Source organism: Coregonus clupeaformis, chromosome 21 (genome assembly GCF_020615455.1).
Source record: "Coregonus clupeaformis isolate EN_2021a chromosome 21, ASM2061545v1, whole genome shotgun sequence".
NCBI classification, from domain to species: domain Eukaryota; kingdom Metazoa; phylum Chordata; class Actinopteri; order Salmoniformes; family Salmonidae; genus Coregonus; species Coregonus clupeaformis.
In genome coordinates, this window is record NC_059212.1 from 55,784,345 (window position 1) to 55,809,933 (window position 25,589).

The 25,589-nt window shown below is 44.9% G+C and overlaps 3 protein-coding genes across 6 annotated transcripts; all 3 read left to right on the forward strand.

Annotated features, from left to right (window-relative positions):
* Positions 1-333: 333 nt before the first annotated feature.
* Positions 334-15,583, forward strand: pask (PAS domain containing serine/threonine kinase). 3 transcript variants are annotated; one of them, XM_041842550.2, is made up of 21 exons: positions 334-615; positions 1,067-1,284; positions 1,714-1,940; positions 2,754-2,924; positions 3,109-3,246; positions 3,474-3,608; positions 3,685-3,934; positions 4,117-4,298; positions 5,236-5,371; positions 6,257-6,361; positions 6,679-6,853; positions 7,353-7,549; positions 7,686-8,375; positions 8,544-8,704; positions 9,986-10,162; positions 10,455-10,580; positions 10,709-10,843; positions 11,006-11,205; positions 11,958-12,091; positions 14,139-14,288; positions 14,681-15,583. In XM_041842550.2, the coding sequence occupies exons 2-21, from the start codon at positions 1,080-1,082 to the stop codon at positions 14,836-14,838; spliced, it is 3,852 nt and encodes a 1,283-aa protein (XP_041698484.2). In that variant the 5' UTR covers positions 334-615; positions 1,067-1,079; the 3' UTR covers positions 14,839-15,583. The 3 variants fall into 3 exon arrangements, with proteins under 3 accessions (XP_041698484.2, XP_041698485.2, XP_041698486.2); XM_041842551.2 differs by having other exon boundaries at positions 3,685-3,901; positions 14,681-15,582; XM_041842552.2 differs by lacking the exon at positions 1,067-1,284 and having other exon boundaries at positions 14,681-15,582.
* A 1,361-nt stretch (positions 15,584-16,944) lies between these two features.
* On the forward strand, positions 16,945-19,528 carry mterf4 (mitochondrial transcription termination factor 4). Of its 2 annotated transcripts, none has more exons than XM_041841272.2 (4): positions 16,945-17,026; positions 17,365-17,800; positions 18,342-18,526; positions 19,040-19,528. In XM_041841272.2, the coding sequence occupies exons 1-4, from the start codon at positions 17,000-17,002 to the stop codon at positions 19,427-19,429; spliced, it is 1,038 nt and encodes a 345-aa protein (XP_041697206.2). In that variant the 5' UTR covers positions 16,945-16,999; the 3' UTR covers positions 19,430-19,528. The 2 variants fall into 2 exon arrangements, with proteins under 2 accessions (XP_041697206.2, XP_041697207.2); XM_041841273.2 differs by having other exon boundaries at positions 16,987-17,034.
* A 3,779-nt stretch (positions 19,529-23,307) lies between these two features.
* On the forward strand, positions 23,308-24,312 carry LOC121534467 (probable G-protein coupled receptor 148). The gene has a single exon (XM_041841060.2). The coding sequence runs from the start codon at positions 23,308-23,310 to the stop codon at positions 24,310-24,312; it is 1,005 nt and encodes a 334-aa protein (XP_041696994.2).
* Positions 24,313-25,589: the final 1,277 nt, after the last annotated feature.

Here is a 25,589-nt window from a genome sequence, read left to right on the forward strand (position 1 = left end):
TGGCTTGGTGTAGGATCATTTAGGGCCAAAGTAGTGGTATGGGGTGGTGGGTTTTGGGGGATAGTGTATAGGTGCAGGGTTAGATGGTGGTGCAATGTAAGATTTTCCCATTACCCTTTTCAATTTTTTTTGTGACCAAAATGTGCAATCCGCACTCCGACCTGCGAAAGGCAGCAATATGCAACACAGCGTCTAGTCTGTCGGAAATTCACACGGAGAAGAAGAAGAAGAAACAGCCCTCTCATACCCACCGACTCCTCCCATGAGCAGTACTTATTGGATAATTGCCCTGAATGACTTTGAATAATAGTTCTCTGATTGGCTGTTCATACCTCCAGTGACGCAAAACCCGCGATGTACAAACTTTTCCAGACTCGCTCAAAAATAACAACGTAAAATTGTGTATTTTCTTAGATAATATTTCGCTTTCAACTACCCGCAAAGTTGTCACTAAACTCGATACAGTGGCGAGTGCATTGCTTGTAACTTTAGGATTCGTCGGATTTTGTGGCAGCTCTTCCTTAGCAACCAACTTCAATCCAACAAGGAAAAGTCAACACAGCTGTTAGCGAGCTAGCTTGCTAATAAGCTCATTTCAGGTTTACAAATAAAAAGGTGAGTTTTGGCCAGGTAAAAGTTAATTGTCTAATTTGGTGTGGACCTAATTCACCGGTGTGTTACTCAAGCTAACTAGTAACTAAAATTAGCCATCAGTTAGCTTGCTAGGAATGGGAATAGCGAACTCCGGTCCAGCTAGGGCGTGACTGGAGTCACTATACTTTGGCTACTTACCAGAGTAAAGATGTTGCTGGACTGCTGACGAACATTTCTCAGAATGCGCCGGGTGTCATTCGACATTCCTCCAAAATACGAAATATGGCGAATACGAAATGTGCACTACGCGCTGCATGTGCATGGACCAGAGCTAGTGAAGCCAGTCACTAGAACAGCGTAATAGTAAGAGCGTACGACGCACTGGAGCAGAGCTAGGGTGGGACAACAAAAGGTTTACTGTACCAGAAAGACCATCTCTGTTACAATTGAATAAAATGCATCCTTTCCGTAGACCAAAGCACACAATGTCGCTGTGGATTGAGTCGCGTTGGACAGAGAATCAAGGCAACCCTCGTGCTAAAGGGGACACAGTTAACGTTGTCCAGGATGATTCCTCGGACCTCCTGGAGGATGACTCCTTTGACCTAAACAAGTCCTATCCGTGTGTCGGGCGGCCCCTGTACAAGGGCCAGGCTCTAGAACGCTGGCGTTTTCCTGGATCCATAGCAGGTGGGTGCTTCCTGCAACTGGATCCACTACAGGGGCATATTCATTAGTCAGATTCCGTTGGTCTGTTAAAACGTTTTGCAATGGAACCCGTTTACTCTAGGAAACAAATGGAACTAAACCGGGAGGGACCTGCCTGAAACCTTTTGTAACAGAATCTGTCTAATGAATACACCCCTGGTGGTTCCCTCTGGCTCATACTTGTGGACTAGGAGTTAACATGGGACTATCGAACACAATGGCCGTGATGTCTGGCAGTGCTCAGGCTTAGTCTCTAGCTCGAGCACAATTGAAAGAGGCCATGGCATCACAATGCAAAGGACATGGGCTTATACTCTATCATTACTAGTTCATGGCAACCCCTGTGTTTGTGTTCTAGCTTGTCATCACAAGACCCTGTACTGTAACACAATAACCCCTTCCTCTCTCTAGGTGACTCTCAGATCTCCTGTAGCTCTGTGGCTATGAGAGACATTCAGATCCCCAGCCAGCATGGCTCAGGATCACACAGCCAGTCAGACTCGCTGTCCACTGTGTCCGAGTCAGACAGAACCCTGCTCAGCCTGTTGACCTGTGCAGGAGGCTTTGCGCTGTCAGGACCTCCAGCTGTCCACAACCCCAACAAGGCAGTCCTCACTGTAGACTGCAAGAGCACCAAGGTAGTGCCACTAATATGATTACTATTGGGCTGTATATCAAATGCTCTCACACAATGCAAATGGCTTTGAAATCAGATTTAGCTTGAAACTTTTAAAAGGCCTAGTGCAGTCAAATGTGATGTTCCTGTGTTTTTATATACATTTTCACACTGAGGTCAGAATAATACTGTGGAAAATGATGATCATGCCATTGTAGTGTAAGAACTGAAATTTCAGCCGGTTTTGGTAGGATGGAGTTTTTGCCTGCCTGGTGACATCACCGGGTGGTAAATTTAGTTAGGCAGAGGGGTTTGGAATCCAAGTGACCAAACATTTCAAAGGAGGGAAGACATTTGGTTGTGTAATTTCCTTATATGCATTATTATTGCCCTGAATGCAAAACAAGCTGACAAATTATATTAAGAACATTTCAAAGACAAGAAGATATGACTATAATCATCGTTTGAACTTTTCAGTTTAATAAAATGTCATTGAGGAGTGTTTTTCAACATTACTCTCCTGTGTTTGGATCTCTTTCTCACAGCTAGTTTAGTTTCCCCCTCCCCACTCAGACCACTCCCAGACAGTCCTAGCAAAATTCTTGCTTGAGAAATTGCTCTTTGTTTTCAATTAAAGTGGTCAAAAAGAAAGCAACCACAGTATGGAACTTAATTGTTACCCAGAAATGTTTTGATATTGAGGTAAAAACAGCTACATTGAACCTTTAATTAATTTGTGTAGTAGATTATTGTCTAATGTAGGAGTTTTTTTTTTTATAATTTAAGGCTAAAGAGTGGTCATTTGCACAAGAGACAATTTTTGTGTGTTTTGTAGATATTGGCTGCAAATGTGAAGGCATGCACATTGTTTGAGTGCACCAGCAATGATCTGGTTGGACAAAAGCTGTCCTGCTTCCTGAAGAAGACCAATCAGGTCCTGGAAGAAGCTTTAAGTGAGGCGTGTCTTCAGACAGATGGAAATGTAGCAGTGGTGTCTGGAAAAGTGGTAAGAATGATAAAGGCTCAATCATTTTTCTTATGCACAGCCCTTTCTGTTGTTGCTTGTCAAACATTGTTATTTTTCTGTCTTGCTTAGAGTACATCCATTGTGTCCTCAAGTGTTTAACATATATTCACACATCCTTAGATCAGGGCATTGAGATGACGATCCTGTTTTCTTCTCTGGATAGTTGGATGCAGTGAGCCAGTGTGGTACTGAGGTCCCAGTGTCTGTATGGACCCAGAGACAGTCACAGGGAGGACAGCATTGCCTGGTCATGATGGAGCGTGTGGAGAGACTCTCAGCCCATGTGTCCTTCTCACAAGATGTAAGTTACACACATGGTTGCATATTCCAAGATGTGGTTTAGTGTGGCAGTTGACATCCTGCAAAACTCGAGTCATTTCTGGGTCATATTCATAAGGGCACACAGCATATTTTCTGCAACATAAAATTCCAGTTAGTCCCTTTCGGTGGTTTTCAGTATGGTGCCTAATGAATACGACCACAGGGCCTCTGTAGCCAGACTCAATGGGCGATTACTTTTACTTCCAGGGGAGCATCCTGAGCTGTGACCTGGTCTTCGCCCATCTGCATGGTTACAGGAAGACTGAGGAGCTGACAGGGATGTCTATCAGAGAGATGATCCCCTCTCTACAGATCCCCCTCCACAGCCGCGCTCTGCCCAAGGTCAGCCCTCACACACACACACACACACACCTATTGCCCCATATAGAGCACTGCTTTAACGTCTCCCTTCCCTCAGATGCTGAGGGTCCAGAGGGTGTCCAGTCGAAGCAGGGGGGGCACCTCCCTCCTCCTATGTATTAAACTCCATGGGGCGGTGGTGTGTGGGAAACCCCAGCAGCTGAAGGATGGGGATGGTTTGGGCTGCCCAGAACCCAAAGACAGCCCTGGAGGACCTGAGAACCAGCAGTGTTCCCTCCTCCTCTCCTCCCCAGTCTGCAGAGCACCAGAGCACTGTGAGCAGCCACATAGAAAGGAACTGTCCTCTGGTAGGACAGTGCTATTCTCATTTTTTTTTAGTCTCTTTGAGGAATGTTACTACAGAATAGGATGTTTTGTATATAAGACATATTTTGTGCATGTATAATGTAAGATAAAGATGATTTCTTGCACTAAAAAAAGCAGTATTTGATCTCTAAAGACCTTGTCTGTGTGCCATGCCATCCGTCAGGTGTGAAAGAGGACCGCAACCTCCTCTCGCCTGGTTCGGGGCTGGTCTATTCTGGGACAGTGTGGGTGTTTGCCCCTCTCAGCGGTCTCCTCACCCTCCACCCTGATGGCTCCATCAACAGCATCCACAACCACCTGGCACTCAGTCTCCTGGGCTTTGGGAATGCTGAGCTACAGGGGAAGGTATTAAAATTGCACCTCTTCTGTCATACACTCTGGTTCAATCAATCAAATGTATTTATAAAGCCCTTTTTACATCAGCAGATGTCAGTGCTTATACAGAAACCCAGCCTAAACCAACCCCCCCCCCCCAGGAGCAATGCAGATGTAGCAGCACAGTGGGAAGGAGTTTTAGTTAAGCAGTAAGGCCCGAGGGGCAGTTGTATATGGCCAATATACCACGGCTAAGGGCTGTTCTTAAGCATGACGCAACGCAGAGTGCCTGGATACAGCCCTTAGCTGTGGCATATTGGCCATATACCACAAACCTCCGAAGTGCCTTATTGCTATTATAAATTGGTTACCAATGTAATTAGAGCAGTAAAAATAAATGTTTTGTCATACCCGTGGTATACGGTCTGATATACCGTGGCTTTTAGCCAATCAACCAATGCTGTTCTACTATACCCAATATTCAGCAGGTGAATGGGGCGGCAGGTAGCTTAGTGGGTAAGAGCGTTGTGCCAGTAACCGAAAGGTCGCTGGTTCTAATCCCCGAGCCGACTAGGTGAAAAATCTGTCGATGTGCCCTTAAGCAAGGCACTTAACCCTAATTGCTCCTGTAAGTCGCTCTGGATAAGAGCGTCTGCTAAATGACTAAAATGTAAATGTAATTCATCATTATCATAATTATGAACTCTGCAGCCTTCATTGTGTGTTCAGTTATTGGCTGATGCAAACGAGACTCATTTTATGGACCTCTGGATTCAATAAGCTGTAGTGGGTTCCCTAACGTAGCTCTCTAGAGTTGTTTCTACTCCAGGGTTGGGGTCAATTCAGAAAGTAAACCACATTCCAAATGTTCCTAATTGAAGAGAATTGTACTTCAGTGTACTTACTGAATGTTCTGGAATTTACCCTAATCCTGCTCCACTAACTGTCTTTGTCGTGTGTCCTACAGGATGTCACGTTCCTGATGCCTGCCTTCTATGATTGGTTCTGTGGCTTGGAGAATGGTTCCAGTCCCCTACCCCACCACCCAGGGGGTGGGCTTCTACACACAGGCTTGTCAAACCCCTCTACCTGCAGCAACACAGGTGACTCATCTGTAGTTCAGTTTCTCTCTCCATCGTAGGTGTATATCTGTATATCTCTCTTAGTTCTTGATGGCTGTCGTAGTGTATGCAGGCTTTTGTTCCATCCTAGCACTAGCACACCTGATTCAGCTAATCAACTATTAATCAAAGACCTTGATTATCCCAGTTGTGTACAGATGTGCTATCTTAATTTGACCAGTTCCTCAAAGCAGGAAAATAATCCTGCAGCAAAGGAAATGTGAATTATGTTGATTTTATAATTAATGGACATTTTTGTAGGGGTTGATACATTTTATAGTTGGGCTAAATCAAGTCTGACATTTAAGTGGAATTTAAAACTTTAGAATCCTTTTAAAACCTTGAATACGCTACAATTTGCATTTGCTGCTTTGCAGGAAAATTCTTTGTGGCAAGAGTGATCAAATTAGGATAGTACCTCTAAGTGCTGGGCTGGCACAAACGCCTGCACACACTGTCCCCAGAACCAGGAGTGAGGAACGCTCCCTGTTGTAGAGCTGAACACTAGTGACAGGGACACGAGGCCTCTGAACCGCTATTGCCCTCAAACTCCACTCTGGACCTCGAAGCAAGTTCCCACGGCATTTTCACTGCGTAATTGGGGACTGATTTAGACCTGGGACACCAGGTGTGTGCAATTAATTATCAGGTAGTAAAGAAAACCAGCAGGCTCCGGTCCTCGTAGGGGAAGAGTTGAATACCCCTGCTCTATTGGTTTAGCACCTGGGCTGGGTTAAATACTATAATCCAATTGGTGCTTTCCACTCCATGAAAACAAACCCTATTGGATGGCAGCCAGCTGTGGGTGTTTGTCAGATTTCCAGTAGACTGAGCAGTAACTGTTCCCCTCCATCTCACTCCTTCCAGACCCCTGTGGATACTCGGGTCATCTTAACCCTGTCCCTGCTACTAGCATGGTCATCCATCCCATTCACACACTCCCAATGGGAGGCAAACTTCAACAGGGAAAAGGTTGGCTCTCACTCATCACTAACTTACATTTCTGAAATGTTACTAGTGCTTGTTATTCATGAAAACATGTTCCTTTCTACATAGTCAGTGTGGTCATCCTCTATTCATGTGTCATTTAGGTGTACCAATCCACAAACTAATCTTCCTGTTTTTCATTGTTTTGCTGATCACATCGTTGATTCTTCATGTTCATGGGGTCTGTGTCAAATCCCCCAAATCACGTAGTTTTTCAGAATCCAAGTAAGGTAGTCAAAAGGAAAAACGTTCCTATGAGTAATCGTAAAATCAATCAATCTTTTTTGTTTCTGGGTGTCTAGACCCCAGCTCTCTGCTGGCTGGTGACATGGCCATGGTGCAGAAGGCAGGACTAGGGAGAAACCTCTCTACTGGGAAGGGCAGGATCTTCACTGGGACCAGTACCAGACTGGAGGAGCAGGGCAGCGCTCCCTCCACCCTGCGCCCTCCGGAGATTACCTCCACACCCATGGTCAGGTAAGTCACCCATGGACAAGATAGTTCAGTCCTGAAATAACCACGTAACATGGGGGGTGTCCTGTTCCCTTTGGGTTTTATGCTGGTTTTAATTTCCACCTTGACCAGTGACACCTGACTTCCCACTTGAATGAATCGGACACTAACTAAAAGGCAATGATCAAAGTCAGCAGGTGAGGCCCTGAGGTAGGCCAGTTGTTTACCGAATACCATTTTTGTAGATGTACATAATATGCCGTTTTAGCAGACGCTTTTATCCAAAGCGACTTACAGTCATGCGTGCATACATTTTTGTGTATGGGTGGTCCCGGGGATCGAACCCACTACCTTGGCATTACAAGCGCCGTGCTCTACCAGCTGAGCTACAGAGGACCACATGAATGGTAGGGGTTGACATGGGCCTGGGCCTAACTGTCCCTAGGGGCTGATCTGGGCCTGGGCCTAACTGTCCCCAGTGTTTCTGTAGGAGCTAGGGGTGTAACTAGGTATCTCTCCACAGGGCTGATGACACTACAGAACTGATGGAAGAGGCAGCCCAGGTTGCCCCGTGTCCCAGTCAGTGTGACAGTGGAGACAACACCCACGACCTGCTACAGTCCTTTGCCCTGGTGGAGAGGGGCGAGACGCTCTGCCTGTCACTCACTCACCCTCCAACTTGTAGCCCAGGACTGCAGCTCCTCAACGGGGTGGGACCAGGTATGAATTGGCTAAATGTTCTGAGTTTTAGCTAGACAAAACATTTGATTTTGATATGTTTGAGGTCCAAATTCACTTCAAATTTTCCTCTGAGAATGAACTTTAATGTATAAATGTGTTATTTGTATTACTTAAGACACTCCAACCATGGATGAACCACGGCCCTGCCGCCCTACCCCACACCATGCCAAAGACCCTCAGCAGCCGTGTGACCTGTCGGCCCTGCAGGACTCCAGCTTCGAGGTGATCTCCCTGGGCAGCCGCTCCTCCTCGGGGTTCTGTGAGAAGTGGGCTGGGTGTCATGGGGGGTCCGGTCCAAAGGAGGTCACCTCCCGGACCGCCCAGGCTGTGGACTCAGCCAGCTGCTACCTGGACCTGGACACCAACGGGGAACTGGTGACCCGGGCCATGGCCGACCTGGACCTGAGTGGAATTATAGAGCTGCCTAGTGTTGGGGGAGATGATGACTTCTCCCATACCTCGGTTGATACCGCCGAGCTCCTGCGAACCCCTTCACCGTATGTGGTCGAGTCCGACCAGGAAGAGGGACCCGGCTGTGTGGAGGTCCGGAACAGTCAATTAAATGGAGCGGCGGGGGAGGAAGAACGGGACCAGTGGGCTGTGTTCTCTGTTCTCCACAATGGCCAAAGCCAGGACTCTAGACAGATCAATGGAGGGATGCAGTTGCTCTCGGACACCCCTCCCACCACCTCCACCCCTAAGAAGCAGCAGGTGAATGAGTGCTCTCCATCCTCCAAGGTCCCAAAGCAGATCACAGAGGGGAGCTATGATGGAAATGTTTACCACCGGGATGGAACAAGAATCGGTTGGTACCTCTTCACAAGCTCTCACTTAGCCTTTCTCTTTGAGCTGAGCTTCCAGGTTTAGAGCAACTCCATCGCGCGTGGTACTCCTTGATTACAAAGTTAGTTTCATAACTACGATGATTAATTCTAGCCACTCTTCCCCTCCCTCTCTTTTCTCCTCTCTCCAGAGGTGCAGTGTGAGATCCGTAGGGCTGAGCTTGATGGGGCCAGGTGTGTGTTCTGTGTGTGGCTGAGCAGGCCTGGACAGCAGGAGGCCATGTTGTGTTATAGTGGCTTCTACAGCAGCAGAGCTTCACTACAGGACTCATCTGCACTCAGTCTGGGAGAGGTCAGTACTCTTGCTTTATTTAATTAATCGTGTGGTTGATTTGGACAGGGTGACAGACACATTTGTATTTTTTTGCTTTCACCCTGTCCAGTAAAGATATGAGTATAGCGCTACAGACATTGATGTGTTCACAGCTCTTTACATTTTCCACATTTTGTTGTTACAAAGTGGGATTAAAATGGATTTAATTTAATTTTTTATTTTATATATAGATATCTACACAAAATACTCTAGTCAAAGTGGATGAAAGATTCTATCATATTTGTAAAAAAAAATATATAAAAATAAAACACAATCTTGATTAGATAGGTATTCAACCCCCTGAGTCAATACATGTTAGAATCACTTTTGGCAGTGATAACACTGAGTCTTTCTGGGTAAGTACCTAAGAGTTTTGCACACCTGGATTGTACAATATTTGCCCATTTTTATAAAAATTCTTCAAGCTCTCAAGTTGTTGATCATTGCTAGACAGCCATTTTCAAGTCTTGCCAACTGATTTTAAGTCAAAACTGTAACTAGGCTACTTGGGAACATGCAATGTTGTCTTGGTACGCAACTCCAGTGTATATTTGGCTTTTTTTGTTTTATTGTCCTGCTGAAAGGTGAATTTGTCTCCCAGTGTTTGTTGGAAAGCAGACTGCACCAGATTTTCATCTATTCGGTTTCTTTTTATCCTAAACTACCTAGTCCTTGCCGATGACAAGCATACGCATAACATGATGCAGCCACCACTCGGATTTTCCCCAAACATCCCGCTTTATATTCAGGACATAAATTCATTTCTTTGCCACATTTTTTTTTTGCAGTTTTACTTTAGTGCCTAATTGCAAACAGGATGCATGTTTTGGAATATTTTTATTCTGGACAGCCTTCCTCATTTTCACTCTGTCAATTAGGTTAGTATTGTGGAGTAACTACAATGTTGTTGATCCATCCTCAGTTTTCTCCTATCACAGCCATTAAACTCTGTAACGGTTTTAATGTCACCATTGGCCTCGTGGTGAAATCCCTGAGCGGTTTCCTTCCTCTCCGGAAACGGAGTTAGGAAGGATGCCTGTATCTTCATAGTGAGTTGAATACTTATTGACTCAAGACATTTCAGCTCTAAATTTGTAAAAATTGAAAAACTTTCCACTTTGACATGGGGTAATGTGTGTAGGCCAGTGACAACCTCAATTTAATCAATTTTAAATTTGGGCTGTAACACAACAAAATGTGGAAAAAGTTGAGGGGTGTGAATACTTTCTGAAGGCACTGTATTTGTGTATTTTGACTCAGGCGATCTTGGAGGCCAGCCGTGGCGGGGCCGGGGAGGCACTGCTCTCCACTTTGGACCTGGACCATTCCCGTGCGTGCGATGGCCAGTTCTCAGAGGTGTACCAGCCGCTCCACGCCGTGGGGAAAGGGGCCTTCGGCTTCGTGTGGCAGGCTTGCAGACGCTCTGACAGACAGAAGGTGAGACTGACTGGGGACTCTCTCCTTTTACTAGTAAAGATGAAGACTGACAACACTTGCACACCTGAGTACCATGACAAGTCTTTATGGAGGACAGTGTGTTCCAAAACTCAGGTTAAAAAAAATATATATTAAAATTGTCTGACTCAAACTGTATGACCTCTCTGTGGGCGCTTCATGCTCACAATATTTCACTGTGCATCCATATTCAGTTTTTGGAATGTTTTGAAGTAATGGATTTGCATAGTCAAATAGTGTTTTAAAAGTGTTTGTCCCTCTCCTATGTGTGTAGGTGGTGGTGAAGTTTATCAGGAAGGGCAGGATAGTCGGTGAATGCTGGGTGGACGACCCCGTGCTGGGCCGTGTCAGCCAGGAGATCGCCATACTCACCCGCCTGACACACCACAACATCGTCAAGGCAACAACTTTTAGTTTGTTTCTAATGTGGTTCTCAGTGGTAACCCACATCTCCTCCATACAGAATAACACAAACGTTTATCCTCTTTACCTCTCTATCTATTCCCTATCTCCATCTCTGTTTCTCAGGTCCTAGAGGTGTTTGAGAACGAGGGTTACTTCCAGATGGTGATGGAAAAGCATGGGGATGGTCTGGACCTGTTTGAGTTCATAGACAAACAGCCCCAGCTGGACGAGCCTCTGGCCAGCTACATCTTCAGACAGGTACGGGACAGAACACCTGTGTGTAGAAAGGAAACAGAAATATGAGCAGCAAAATAAATGTGATAATGATGGGTATTGTGTGAAAAGTCACCTCTTTCTGTTTCACCATTTTATTTTATTTGTCCATTGCCCTCTCTGTCCCTTAATCCTTTTTCTCTCCAGTTGGTGGCAGCGGTGGCGTATCTGAGGAACAACGGCATCCTCCACAGGGACATCAAGGATGAGAACATCATCATTAACACAGAGTTCCACATCAGACTCATAGACTTTGGCTCTGCCGTCCCACTGGCTCCAGGGAAGCTTTTCTACACCTTCTGTGGCACACTGGAGTACTGCTCCCCAGAGGTGCTGCAGGGCAACCCGTATGTACACACAGGTTGTTTTGTTTCTGGATCAAAAAGGGGCTTAGGTAGTGTGCTTGTCAGGGTCATGATGGGAGTAGTGGCATTGGACCCGTCGGCGCGGCTGAATTTTAGAGAACATTTTAGTCCCCATCTTGGCGGTGTAGAGAAATGTCTGAATTTAAGCCAATTTCCCTCAACTCTACACATTTCTCTGTGTGGAGCTGAGGATTTTTTGCAGTTCAAGCTAATTTTGTGCAAATCTATGCATTTTGCCATGGCTAATGCCGTGTTCTTTGGCTGAAACATAACAAAATCAATACTGATAAATTCAGTGTTTTGGGTATTTTCTATTCTTCCTGACTGTCTAGCTTTTATTTTGGTGACTTAGTTCTCATAGATTATATTTTTCCTACATACGTTATATCTGGATTTTAGTCGTTTAAGTTTACACTGAAACCGTTTTTTCCGTTCCCCCCCAAAAATGATTTAAATGGCAAAATCCCTACACACACACACACACACACACACACACACAGCCACTTCTCATAGTACCAACACAGGCTGAGGGGGTAGTATACACAACACAACTGTTAGGAAAAAAACAGTTTTTGCAACATGATTTTATAAAACTATAAACTAGGATATGCCATAAATGAGAACAATCCTGTTCCATTTTGTTTACTTACTGTGGGTTCCCTCCCCTGTTTACTTACTGTGGGTTCCCTCCCCTGTTTACGTACTGTGGGTTCCCTCCCCTGTGTGTTGCGTAGCTACAGTGGTCCAGAGCTGGAGCTGTGGTCTCTGGGGGTGCTGCTCTACACCCTGCTGTTTGGTGAGAACCCTTTCTGTGACATGGAGGAGACCCTGCAGTCCACACTCAAGCCCCCCTTTCCTGTCTCTCCAGGTAGGACATCAGTCAGAAATGGGGTGTAATAGCGGGAACCGGTTTACCAAGATTTACTGAGATTTCCCGCCCAAACCCACTTCCGTTTCCCAGGATAAATAACTGCTAGAAACACGTAAACATGTAATGGAACTGTTTAAATTATACTGAACAAAAATATTAATGCATGTTTCATGAGCTAGAATTAAAGGTCTCAGAAATGTTTCGTATGCACCAAACGCTTATTTCTCTCAAATTTTGTGCACATTTATTTACATCCCTGTTAGTGAGCATTTCTCCTTTGCCAAGATAATCCATCCACCTGACAGGTGTGGCATATCAAGAAGCTGATTCAACAGCATGATCATTACACAGATGCACCTTGTGCTGGGGACAGTAAAAGGCCACTCTAAAATGTGCCGTTTTTTCACAACACAATGCCAACCGGCCTCACAACCACGTATGGTGTTGTGTGGGCGAGCGGTTTGCTGATGTCAACGTTGTGAACAGAGTGCCCCGTTGTGGGGTTATGGTATGGTTGGGCATAAGCTACGGACAGTGAACACAATTGTTTTTTTTCGATGGCAATTTTAGTGTACAGAGATGCCGTGACGAGATCCTGAGGCCCATTGTCGTGCCATTTATCCGCCACCATCACTGCATGTTTCAGCATGATAATGCACAGCCCCATGTCGCAAGGATCTGTATACAATTCCTGGAAGCTGAAAGTGTCCCAGTTCTTCCATGGCCTGCATACTCACCAGCCATGTCACCCATTGAGCATGTTTGGGATGCTCTGGATCGACGTGTATGACAGCGTGTTCTAGTTCCCGCCAATATCCAGCCATTGAAGAGGAGTGAGAAAACATTCCATTATTTTTTTGCAGTTTAAAACGGCCAATCACTCGAATATCGTTGCTTTAAATCAGTGCGCACACGAGCACTCTTTCTGCCGTTCTCTATCTGTTCAATTCAAGTTGCATCCAAAATGGATAATTGTGTTCAAGATTTGTATACAGTGTACAAAACATTAAGAACACCTTCCTAATATTGAATTGCACCCCCTTTTGCCCTCAGAACAGCCTTATATTTAACTAGTGATTGGTTAATATACATACGTTTCTAACTTATAACCTCTGTCTTCACTCTTGTGCAATATGCGCCTGCTCTCCTCTGGCCTCCTTTATAGCTCTAGTGGAGTCCCAGTAAAAGCTACTACAATGGCCTTTTTTCTTGAACTGGTAGACTTTGAAGAGGGATTCTGAATGTTAAATACAACAGCCTAAAGAAATCTGAGTTTTAAGAGTGAACGCGCAATGGCGGTACAGTTATTTGTCCAAAAACACAACCTTTCAATGATGAGAAGCGAATTATTCAAGCATGTCATTACAATGATGACGAGGACAACTTATTTTATTTAACTGAGCGCGAGGAAGGAAGGAAGGAAGGAACAAATAGGAGGTAATATGCACAACATGAAAGGTAGGCTGTCAGACTACTAATTATAAAAATGTACAATTATATTTTACAATTATAGGCCAGCGAATTTGATTTTAACTTTGTAGGCTGCATGTCCTGCTCCAGCATCGCGTGTCCTCTCCCAGCTTCATAGTTTGAACGAGGGGTGTAATTCCAGTCAAATAATACAGTCCACACTCAAAGATTACTGGAGCTTGTTTCATTTATTTATCCAAGAGTGTATATACATCTATGGACTTCTTCTTCAGTGGTGCATAATGTGCAGTAGCCTATATAGGCCTATCATACTGTATGTATTGGATAACGGCACAATCATTTGGGCTCATAAATGGTATTTTAATGTAGGGCTCATCTGCCTCAGGTAGCATCCGGCTTGAATTTTCATGCCGATCAAATCCAGACATATGCTTTAATGGCACTTCCAGTTTTGGCGGGAAATACCGGGTTACCCGGGAGTAAAGTGATTTTTATTCTTTGTGGCATTTTATCAGTAAAATTGACCAACAGCCTCATTTTCTGTTTTCTTCTCCACAACCCTGCTACTAAACAGTCAGGTGCAAGGTGTCTGACCTCTTCCTGTGCTCCCCAGACCTACATGCTGTGCTGTCAGGGATGTTGCAGCCTGACCCCCAACAGAGGATGACCCTGGAGCAGCTCCTGCTGCAGCCCTGGATACGCCAGCCCATCTGCCTGGCTGACTACAGCTGGGAAGAGGTGTTCCCCTACTGCAAGAGCCACGGTCAGTGGAGGCGAAGAGACCCTCTCTTGTTGTTCCATCTGTTCATTCTAATCTCCCAATAGCTAAACAAGACAAAAACACTTTAGTCTGTAGGGTACAGTGTCCATATTAATACATCCTCAGACTCCCGAGTGGCACAGCGGTCTAAGGCACTGCATCTCAGTGCTTGAGGCGTCACTACAGACCCCCTGGTTCGATTCCAGGTTGTATCACAACCGGCCGTGATTGGGAGTCCCATAGGGCGGCGCACAATTGGCCCAGCGTCGTCCGGGTTTGGCCGTTGTAGGCCGTCATTGTAAATAAGAAATTGTTCTTAACTGACTTGCCTAGTTAAATAAAGGTAAAATAAATACAAATAAAATTCATCCATAGTCACTTTCCTCTCTTCACAGATCCCCCACAGTACCACGAGTCCGTTCCTGGGGAGTTTCTAGGCCAGGGCTTGTACCCGGATGCTAGAGATGATTCTTCACTTCCTTCTGATGATGACGATGAGAGGTCCGTGGCTGCCATGACAACTGAACTCATGAAGTACCTCTCTGATGAATGAGTGAACTTCAGGGGTGCATCTTAATGTACTGACATGACTTCCGATCTCCTTCCCTTCATATGCACTGATGTGTAAACCTTGTCCATGTTCTCTATCTAATGGGAAGGAGACGAGGGGTGGGAAAACCATTTTAGACTTGAGATGCACCCCAGGTCCCGTCCTCGTATATTCGGACACACTGACAAAAAGCCAGGACTGACTGAAGAGACGATAAATACCAAGTCTGCTTTTACTACCAAAAAAATGTATACCATTTTTAGAATGTGTTTTGGGGGAAAAAGATGTATCCTGAAAGTGATATTGACTTCACGTGAATACAACCAGAGGTACAGCAAAAGAATAATGGGCTGACTATACAACACCTACGGGTGCCTTTATTTGCTGTAATCTATTTATTAGAGGAACTGTGTGGTATATCGGGTAATGAATGTAGCATAGCTGCCAAAGCCTTAAAATGGGTCTCAAGCTGAAGACTAGTTTCACTTCAAAATATAAAATGCACTGATGCCTTGAGCAGAGGTTTGATTGATTTAGGTGCAACTGGTTGCCAACGGGCCAGATGCATTCACTTTGCTTTTATCTGTTTTCTGATATTAAACAATTATGTTAAATAGTAGTGTTAACTGCTTGTTTATGCTTGTTGTTAGTGCAAAATGTAAGTCTTTTACAGTACTTTAATATTTTTATTTAATTCACATTAATAAAATGCTTTTATCACAGTTTCAGACGGTTTCCCGTTTTGACATTGCAAATAAAATTATACATATTTAAAGCTGGAATTATCGTTGCTATAATTTTTGGGGGACTTATAAATTAATCTCTATTGCAGCGTTTTGAGTTTTATGAGGCGACGGTAAAGAAAGTCATTTAATTTTTTTGGGGGGGGCTCTTTTCATACAAGCACTTTATGTATGTAGTCCCCCCCCCCTCCCCCCATTTTGAAGGTGTCACAAGTATTTGGACAAATTCACTTAGTGTATTCAATTTAGTAAAAAGGGTACTATTTGGTCCCATATTCCTTGCACTCAATGACTACATCAAGCTTGTGACTCTGAAGTTGTTGGATGCATTTGTAGTTTGTTTTGGATTATGTTGTACCCATTGGAAATGAATGGTACATTTGTGTCATTTTGGAGTCAGTTTTATTGTAAATAAGAATGTTTCTAAGCACTTCTACATTAATGTCGATGCTACAATGACTATGGATAATCATGAATGAGGATGCTACAATGATTTTGGATAATCATGAATGAATCGTGAGAAAGTTAGATGCCCGAAGAGCATGCCCCCAAAACATGCTAACTTCTCGCCATTACAGGGGAGGTTAGCATTTATGGGGGTATGATCTTTGTCTAACTTTCTCACTCATTATTAATGATTATCTGTTATCATGGTAGCACCCACATTAATGTTGCAGTATTCAGAAACACATTCTTATTCACAATAAGTGACTCAAATGACACAATACATTACTTACAACTCATTTCTATTGGGCACAACATAATCAGAAACAAACTGCAAATGCATCCAACAAGCTTGATGTAGTCATTTAGTGTTCGGAATATGGGACCAAATACTAAACTTTTGACTATTTAATACACTTCAAGTGAATTTGTCCAAATACATATGTTACCTTCAAATGGGGGGACTAGATACACGTATGAAAATGCCCTCAAATTACATTATGTGCTGTCATCTCATATAAAACATTGATCTCAAATCCAAATTAAATGCTTTAGCTTTCCTGTCCAAATAAATACATAGGGGAGTGTATGCATACCCATTGATTCTTAAAGTATTTAAATGATAAAAGCCTCATGAGCTTAGTTCAACTGTCATACCCCATCATAACACGAAATATAAGCTTTTTTTACTCAAATTTTTGTAAACAATGTATAGCCTCAATATGGTTAAAACTAATTTTGATATCATGGCTGGTCGGTCATTGCATCCATAGCTCTTTGAATTTGAGCGTGGTTAAGGACTCTAGCTTTAACTACTTTCATAATATCAAATATAAATGTACTGTTATACTCTGAAACTTGAAAAGAGGAGTCGGAACCATTTTTTATTTCTATGGACGGAAAGGTCTCTTAAGCTAGTGGGGAACGCTATGCACTTATGCTAAGTCTAGGGGGAGATATTTTGCAGTCGGACAAACATGAGCGTTCAAGCAACCGGACGTCTGGTAAGCTGGTATCTACGTTTTTACTATTTCTAGAGAGTTTGTGCTGATACAATGTAAATGTTAAGCATTGTGAATTAATGGAGGTCTATTTTTTTTAACCTTTAAAAAAAAAAACGTTAACACTTTCACAGTTTGATAACGGTTTTGAGCAGCTAGACTACACAGCTAGCTAGCTTGATAGCTAGCTAGGTCAAGGAACGTATTTTGACGTCACATAGGTTTGAATGCCTGACCTGATTGTAACATACTGCTCAGGCAAGGACTAAGTGAACAACCAAGCTACCATTCTTTTCAGTTCCAGCTGCACATCTGCTACATTACCATATTTTCTTCTGCAGGGTCTGCGATGGACACTGAGAAATGCAACGTGCCCTGTCCTAAATCTAAGAACCATCCTTGGGAGTGACAATGTACGACAACGAGGTTTCATGACATGCAGACTCCTCTGTTCCACCCACAACCAGACTAGCACCCTGCATCAACATACTGACCTGTCACAGTACCAACTGCAGCCGGGCAGGGAGCTATCCATACGGGCTCTCCTTGACATGGGCTTCACAGACACCCAGGCAGATCAACTCTTAGAGGCAGCAACCAAGGGTCGAGGAGGGCAGAGTGAACATGCCTCTTCCACGCTCATGGCTCTGTTCGTCCTGGGCCTCAACCCATCTAGTGTGCTGAAGGTGCTGGAGAAGTGTCCAGAGTTGTTCTACGTGAAGGGCACTCAGCTGCAGCAACGTATGGACAACCTGAGGAGACTAGGGTTGCTTGAAGGTGAGAGGATGGACCTGTCTTAGCTCTCTATTCTCACAGGTTGTGCAGTGTACTTTATCATTTGAGAGTCAGACCCAGTGAATTGTACTTTGCATAACTGAGGTTGTGATTGTTATTAAATATATGTTTTTGGAATATCTACAATATTCACAACACTATCGTGGTCCTCTGTAGCTCAATTGGTAGAGCATGGCGCTTGTAACGCCAGGGTAGTGGGTTCGATCCCCGGGACCACCCATACGTAAAAATGTATGCACACATGACTAAGTCGCTTTGGATAAAAGCGTCTGCTAAATGGCATATTATATATTATATTATTATTATTGGATTAGTGGAGGCTACTGAGGGAGGACGGCTCATAACAATGTCTGGAATGGAATGGTATCAAACACATGTTTTGGATTCCATTCACTCCACTCCAGCCATTATTATGAGTCTTCCTCCCATCAGCAGCCTCCACTGCATTGGATGTGTATGTGCGTAACATCTTCCACCCATTTTCCATGGATGCTCAGTAACCCCTATGTGTGTGTCTCTCCAGGCAGTCTGCAGAGGGTGGTGAGCCACTACCCTCAGATCTTGACACTGCCTCTGAAGAGGGTGAACACGGTAGCCAGGTTCCTCAGGGAGAAGTGTGCCTTCACCGTCCAGCAGGCCACTGACATCTTCAGAGACTCTCCAGCCGTGGTTCAGGATGACCTGGGACAGCTGGAGTACAAGTTCCAGGTCAGCGCTCACACTCATTGGGAGTTATAGGGAGAATCTCAATCTAATGTCCTTGATTAACTGCGTTCCTCTCTCCTCCTTCTCAAAACCCATTGGATGAGGTCAGAGGGGAGGGACTCATCCAATGGGTTTTGAGAAGGAGGCGAGGAGAGAGGATGCAGGTAATAAAGGACATTAGATTGAGATTCTCCCATTGTGGTGGATGTGATTGATACCAAAATATTGGTCCGGGACGATACTAGTATCGCGATACTCGTTAGTATCGTGGCAAAGAAACAAAACACGAGGCGGATTATAGTTCTTTAGGAAAGGAGACTTTGTATTCTCAATGAAAAATTCCCAATTGGGACAGTAAAGAAATTGAAGCTCCAGCTGCCAGCAAGACAACTACAAATGCCTTATGCTTATCACTAGGCCTATATGTTTTTTTATATGTTGGTCCTTAATGTCGAACATTTGACACAAGTTTTCTTTGTCTCCTTACACCTTTTTCCCCCCCATCCGTCTCGGCAGTACGCTTACTTCCGCATGGGGGTCAAGCAGGCGGAGATGGTGAAGTCCAAGCTGTTCCGTGTCACCCTGGAGGAGGTACGCTGCAGACACAGCTTCCTGGAGCGCAGGGGGCTGTACCAGACGCCAGACAAGAAGGGCCAGACCCTCATTGTCAACCCCAAACTCAAAGACATCCTAGCCGTCGCCGAGGAAACCTACCTGGCCGACATCGCCATGGCAACGCAGGAGGAGTTTGAGGTGTTTCAGAAGCTGATGACGAGAGAGTGGCAGGAGGATGAGGATAATGATGAAGAGGAGGAGAGGGATATGGGAGCTGACAGTGATGATGAAGAGGAAGATGAAGATGAGGAAGATATGAAAAGTGGCTATAGGCAGAGGAGAAAGAGATGAGACTGTGGGGGAACTGGTGATATCTGAAACATAATGGATATTCAAAATGATCTAGCTATTTATCGCTTGTAAAAATGAAATAAAGTATTTTCATTTTCATTGCTGGCCTTTGCTTTACTATTTTGACTGTTATTGATCTGTTGTATGAACATTTAGTAATACTGTGTGTCTTCCATCAATGACTGTCCGCTCATTGAACAAACACACAATTGTAAAAACACATGAACATGTCCCGTTGGGATGGCAACCACTTTCATCTCGTTCTCCAAACTGCACCTGTGTGCCCATTCACTTATTTACCTGTCCAGGTATCCATGGCAACAGTAGGGCAAAGTGAAGTGTACACTTTGAGGCCCATATTGACTTTGAGGCCCCAGCACCATAGTGTTCCCTGTCAGGGTTGGCCTGGCCCCAGCACTATAGTGTTCCCTGTCAGGGTTGGCCTGGCCCCAGCACTATAGTGTTCCCTGTCAGGGTTGGCCTGGCCCCAGCCCCATAGTGGTCCCTGTCGGAGTTGGCCTGGCCCCAGCCCCATAGTGGTCCCTGTCAGGGTTGGCCTGGCCCCAGCACTATAGTGTTCCCTGTCAGGGTTGGCCTGGCCCCAGCCCCATAGTGGTCCCTGTCGGAGTTGGCCTGGCCCCAGCACCATAGTGTTCCCTGTCAGGGTGGGCCTGGCCCCAGCACCATAGTGTTCCCTGTCAGGGTTGGCCCCAGCACCATAGTGTTCCCTGTCAGAGTTGGCCCAACACCATAGTGGTCCCTGTCGGAGTTGGCCTGGCCCCAGCACCATAGTGTTCCCTGTCAGGGTTGGCCTGGCCCCAGCACCATAGTGTTCCCTGTCAGGGTTGGCCTGGCCCCAGCACCATAGTGGTCCCTGTCAGGGTTGGCCTGGCCCCAGCACCATAGTGTTCCCTGTCAGGGTTGGCCTGGCCCCAGCACCATAGTGGTCCCTGTCAGGGTTGGCCTGGCCCCAGCACCATAGTGGTCCCTGTCAGGGTTGGCCTGGCCCCAGCACCATAGTGGTCCCTGTCAGGGTTGGCCTGGCCCCAGCACCATAGTGTTCCCTGTCAGGGTTGGCCTGGCCCCAGCACCATAGTGGTCCCTGTCAGAGTTGGCCTGGCCCCAGGCAGCATATGGCGGCTTAGTCATTAATGTCTGTCCCATCCGGATATGAGATCAGATGAGGATGTCAACACCATGAGGGCTAATGGATAAGAACACTCTGAACTGGCGTGGCTTACACCTGCACTGTTAGTTTAGCCCCAACTGTCTGGATGAGAGGGGGAGAGTGATCCTATTCACTGATGCTCTATGGCTGCATTTCATTCCACAAAGTTAATTCCCCTCCCCTCTTTGACCTTCGTAGACCTTATAGGGTTTTATTGGTGAAAGCAATATGGTGGAAACTGAAAGTGGCACTATTGACATAAACTTACACCAACCATGTTTCTCAGATCTGTGATGGGGAGTGAGTAAGACAAGAGGGGAGGGTACATCATTTTCTGGAATGAGACACAGCCCGTGTCTCTGTGAAACAGCTAAGTGGCCATGTCTTTATACATCCCTGTGCTATGTTCTATGAGTCAACAGACAGTGCATCAGGACTGATAAGGCAAGTGGTGCAGTCAGTCAGTTGCTGGATCATTGATTTATAGAAGCATTAACACTAATGGATGAATGCCAGCCATTGCTTTGAAAATAAGGTAAGAAAATCCCTTTGGACTTGTATTTATTGTTGACGGAAACTGGTTACATGAATGAAACGTTGCCTTTGGTTGATCGATACGCTTGTCGATAGGTGTAGGTGTGTCTGTGTAAACTTGACTGCGTTCTGTGTTTTTTCTTTTGTGTTCATGTTCTAGACAAGGGAGAAAAGTTGATACAGAAGTTATTTTGTAATTATATAGTTTAATGATTAAAACGGCATTGATTAAAAAGCTAAAGCATGAAGTCTGACGTGACAAAGTCAAAATCATAATTTATATTGATGGTTTGATCATTTATCACTAAATAATTAGCTATAGAAAGTTGTGAAATTATCAACTTTTTAGAATTGTTTATATAGATTGCTATATCATTCAAAATGTACAGTTGAAGTCGGAAGTTGTGGGGGTGCTTTGCTGCAGGAGGGACTGGTGCACTTCACAGGAAAATTATGTGGATATATTGAATCTCAAGTCATCAGTCAGGAAGTTAAAGCTTGGTCGCAAATGGGTCTTCCAAATGGACAATGACCCCAAGCATACTTCCAAAATTGTAGCAAAATAGCTTAAGGACAACAAAGTCAAGGTATTGGAGTGGCCATCACAAAGCCCTGACCTCAAACCTATAGAAAATGTTTGGGCAGAACTGAAAAAGCGTGTGCGAGCAAGGAGATCTACAAACCTGACTCAGTTACACCAGCTCTGTCAGGAGGAATGGGCCAAAATCCACCCAACTAATTGTGGGAAGCTTGTGGAAGGCTACCCGAAACGTTTGACCCAAGTTAAACAATTTAAAGGCAATGCTACCAAATACTAATTGAGTATGTAAACTTCTGACCCACTGGGAATGTGATGAAATAAATAAATCACTCTCTACTATTATTCGGACATTTCACATTCTTAAAATAAAGTGGTGATCCTAACTGACCTAAAACAAAGAATTTTTACTAGGATTAAATGTCAGGAATTGTGAAAAACTGAGTTTAAATGGATTTGGCTAAGGTGTATGTAAACTTCCGACTTCAACTGTATATATCTTTAGATGACTGGCTGCTATGAGTCGAGTACTATTGGATATCCAGCAGACATACCACCCTAAATGTCTCTTGATCTATCTGAAGCTAAACAGGGTCGGACCTGGATGAGAGAACAGATGATGACTTGTTATTCTTATAGTAGCCTAAATGAGAACGTATTTTGGGGGGTAGCCATGCTGAGGGTAGCCATGCTGAGGGTAGCCATGCTGAGGGTAGCCATGCTGAGGGTAGCCATGCTGAGGGTACTGGTTTCGGCAGTGACGGTCATGGCGTATTTTGGGGGGTAGCCATGCTGAGGGTACTGGTTTCGGCAGTGACGGTCATGGCGTATTGCTGTGCTGACACACTAAAGGTGGTGGATAGTTCACAGACGAGGATGGGATTATGATACTCTGTGGTTTCAAATTTGAATTAATGTGTGATTAATCTTGTTGTTAATTTGAATATATTGTGTAAATTGCAAAGCAGATGACATCTACACTGTCTGTGCCTGAGAGAGAGGGAGGGGGAGACAAGATTACTTTCCATTGAAATAATATTAGCTATCTGCTATATTGAAGAATGTTTACCCAATAACAACTTCAAAGAAACTAGTTTGCTGAAGACTCTCCATCATAGTACCTGTGTCCATATAATGCAGAGATAAGCTCCTTCAGATGAACGCCGCTGTTTGTTTTAATCAGTCTGTTAATTAAGGTACACACTGACATACAGGGCTGTCATATAGTGGGTCAAATGGGTTTGAAATCTCTCCATCTTACTGTAATGTAACATCTAGGCTTTCCTAGACAGCCAAACAGACTGAGATAAGCATATCTATATACATAAATTGTATACACTTCATAATAAAATGTATTAGGTTCTAAAACACTGGTATAAGGGTAGGCCCACTCTAAGTTTTATACCATTGTTTCAGTCCATCTGATTTGCCACAGAAAGAAAATACCATCTTTAGGAAAGGCGTCCTGCACCCGTCCACAGAGTTACAATACTGTCTATTTCAATCCACAGGTAGGTATTCACTTGGCACCAAACGGAGGAGAACGGACTGAAACAGGGAGGGACTACCTGAACTTGTCCACTAAGAAACGCTTGTTTTCGTTTTCCATTGCAAAACATTTTGCTACGCTGTGCACTAATGAATACGACCCAGCACCTAACCACACAGTTCCAGATGGTTCTATCAGAGAACATGGCAGCCATAACCAACATTTCACACCAGTGGTATGACAGTCTGCAGCGCTGGCACCTGGAGCTCTTCCTGATCCCCGCCTCCCTCCTCAGCCTGGTCACCCTATTGGCCAACCCCATCCTCCTGGCCTGCATCCTCTTCTCCCGGTCCCTGCGCCAGGAGACCCGCTACCTCCTGCTGGCCAACACCCTGGCCGCAGATATGCTCTTCCTCTCCCTCAACCTTGTTATTGTAGTCTGTAATACATTAGGGGTAGCCATGCTGAGGGTACTCTGTGAGCTGGTTTCGGCAGTGACCGTCACGGCGTATTGCTGTGCTGTGCTGACCGTCACGCTGAAGGTGGTGGATACGTACGTGGCAGTACGTTGGCCGCTCCACTACCACGACCTGCTCCCCCCGGCCCGTACCCGAAAGATCCTAGCCGGGGTCTGGCTGTTAGCCGCCATGTACCCAGTCTCCCTGGTCATCGTCATGGAGGCGATGAAGGACGACGCCCCACAGAGGTCAGAGGTCTGTCTCATTCTCATCTCCATAGGCATCATGAGTAGCGAAATGAAGCTGGGCGTTCACATGTACTTCACCATCGGAGCCATCGTCTGCACCCTTCTCATCCTGTATTGTTACGGCCGTCTCTACTGGGTCACCAAGACCCAGGGCATCTGGCAGAACCGCTACTCCCGGGCCCGGGTCACCCTCCTGGCCCACGGGGTGCTGCTCCTACTCTACTTCGGCCCGGGCCTGGTCTTCATTGTGGAGCTGGTTCTGTACCAGCGCCAGGATGTCAGCCAGGATATCCGCGTGTGGATCAACACAGTCAATATGTGCATGCTGATGCTACTGCCCAGGGCCTGTGCTCCCTACCTGTATGGTCTGTGGTACAGGGATATCTCTGATACTCTGCTGGCGGTGCTGCACCGACGCAGGCGGCTCAGTCAGGTCACTGTGGCCTAGAGAGAAAGACCCACACACTCACAACCCCATAAAGAGACATGAGAGGACCGAGAGTTTGTTTCATAAACACTCTTGTGAGAGTGCCCATCCTAAAGCACTTGTCCCCAAATATTTGTACCTAATGAAGCCCAGGATGTTCTCTTGTGACCCGCAGTATGCCGTGTGCATAATCATAATAATGTTTCTGAACACTTCTACATTAATGAGGATGCTACCATGATTACAGATAATCCTGAATGGATCGTGAATAATGATGAGTTAGAAAGTTACAGACGCACAAATACCATACCACCCCAAAAATGCTAACCTCCCCTGTTATTGTAATGGTGAGAGGTTAGCATGTCTTGGGGATATTTGTACATGAAACACGTTTTATATGTTTGTGACTGTTCTGGAATGCTGTCCTAATACCTTCCCAAATAATTAAACTTAATTGGCCTCTTATTTTCACATACCGTATTCAGCTCTTTATGTGGTGACTTTAAAACGGCTTGTGTTGCTTTGCCCTTACAAAAAAAAGATTGCAGTTTTGAAACTGCAGTCAACTGTGGTATTTTGGATGCAGTAATTGCAGAATAACTGCAGTTATACTGCAGTTGAACTGCAGTTACACTGCACCTACACTGCAAAACTACTGCAGTAGAAAAAACAGTGTTATTTTGGACGCAGTATTTGCAGCATACTGTTGTTGTACTGCACTCTGACTGCAGTTATACTTCAATCTGACTGCAGTTATACTTCAATCTGACTGCAGTTATACTTCAATCTGACTGCAGTTATACTGCACTCTGACTGCAGTTAAACTACAGTGTACTCTGACTGCAATCTGTTTTTGTAAGGGTTGGTTTTGTTGGGTGTCTACTTTGAGAAATGACTCGTTATTGTTGCGTTCTCATATACTTTTATAGCAGCTCTCTGTTTCATGCACTGAACATTGAGCTTGTTTAAAAACAATGTAGGTGGGGGTTGAATCAATTCTACATAACCCAAATGTAGCCTACATGATCGTCACACATTATATAATGTCAACAAGCTACATAAGCACCTAACAGCTGGGGTTTTATGACCATAATATTATGGGAAAGTAGCATTTCTGTCCATTTGTCTCTAAAGACGTGTTTGCCCTTATCTGGGTGTCCAAGGAGACCAATAACAAACGGATCTGTGGATTGCCTAATCGAAGACTTCACACTCAGATAGAAAATAAAAGCACTATCTCCTCAAACTCATTGTTGACACAGTCGGTCGGGGATGCTGGACACTGGACAAAGAGGGAG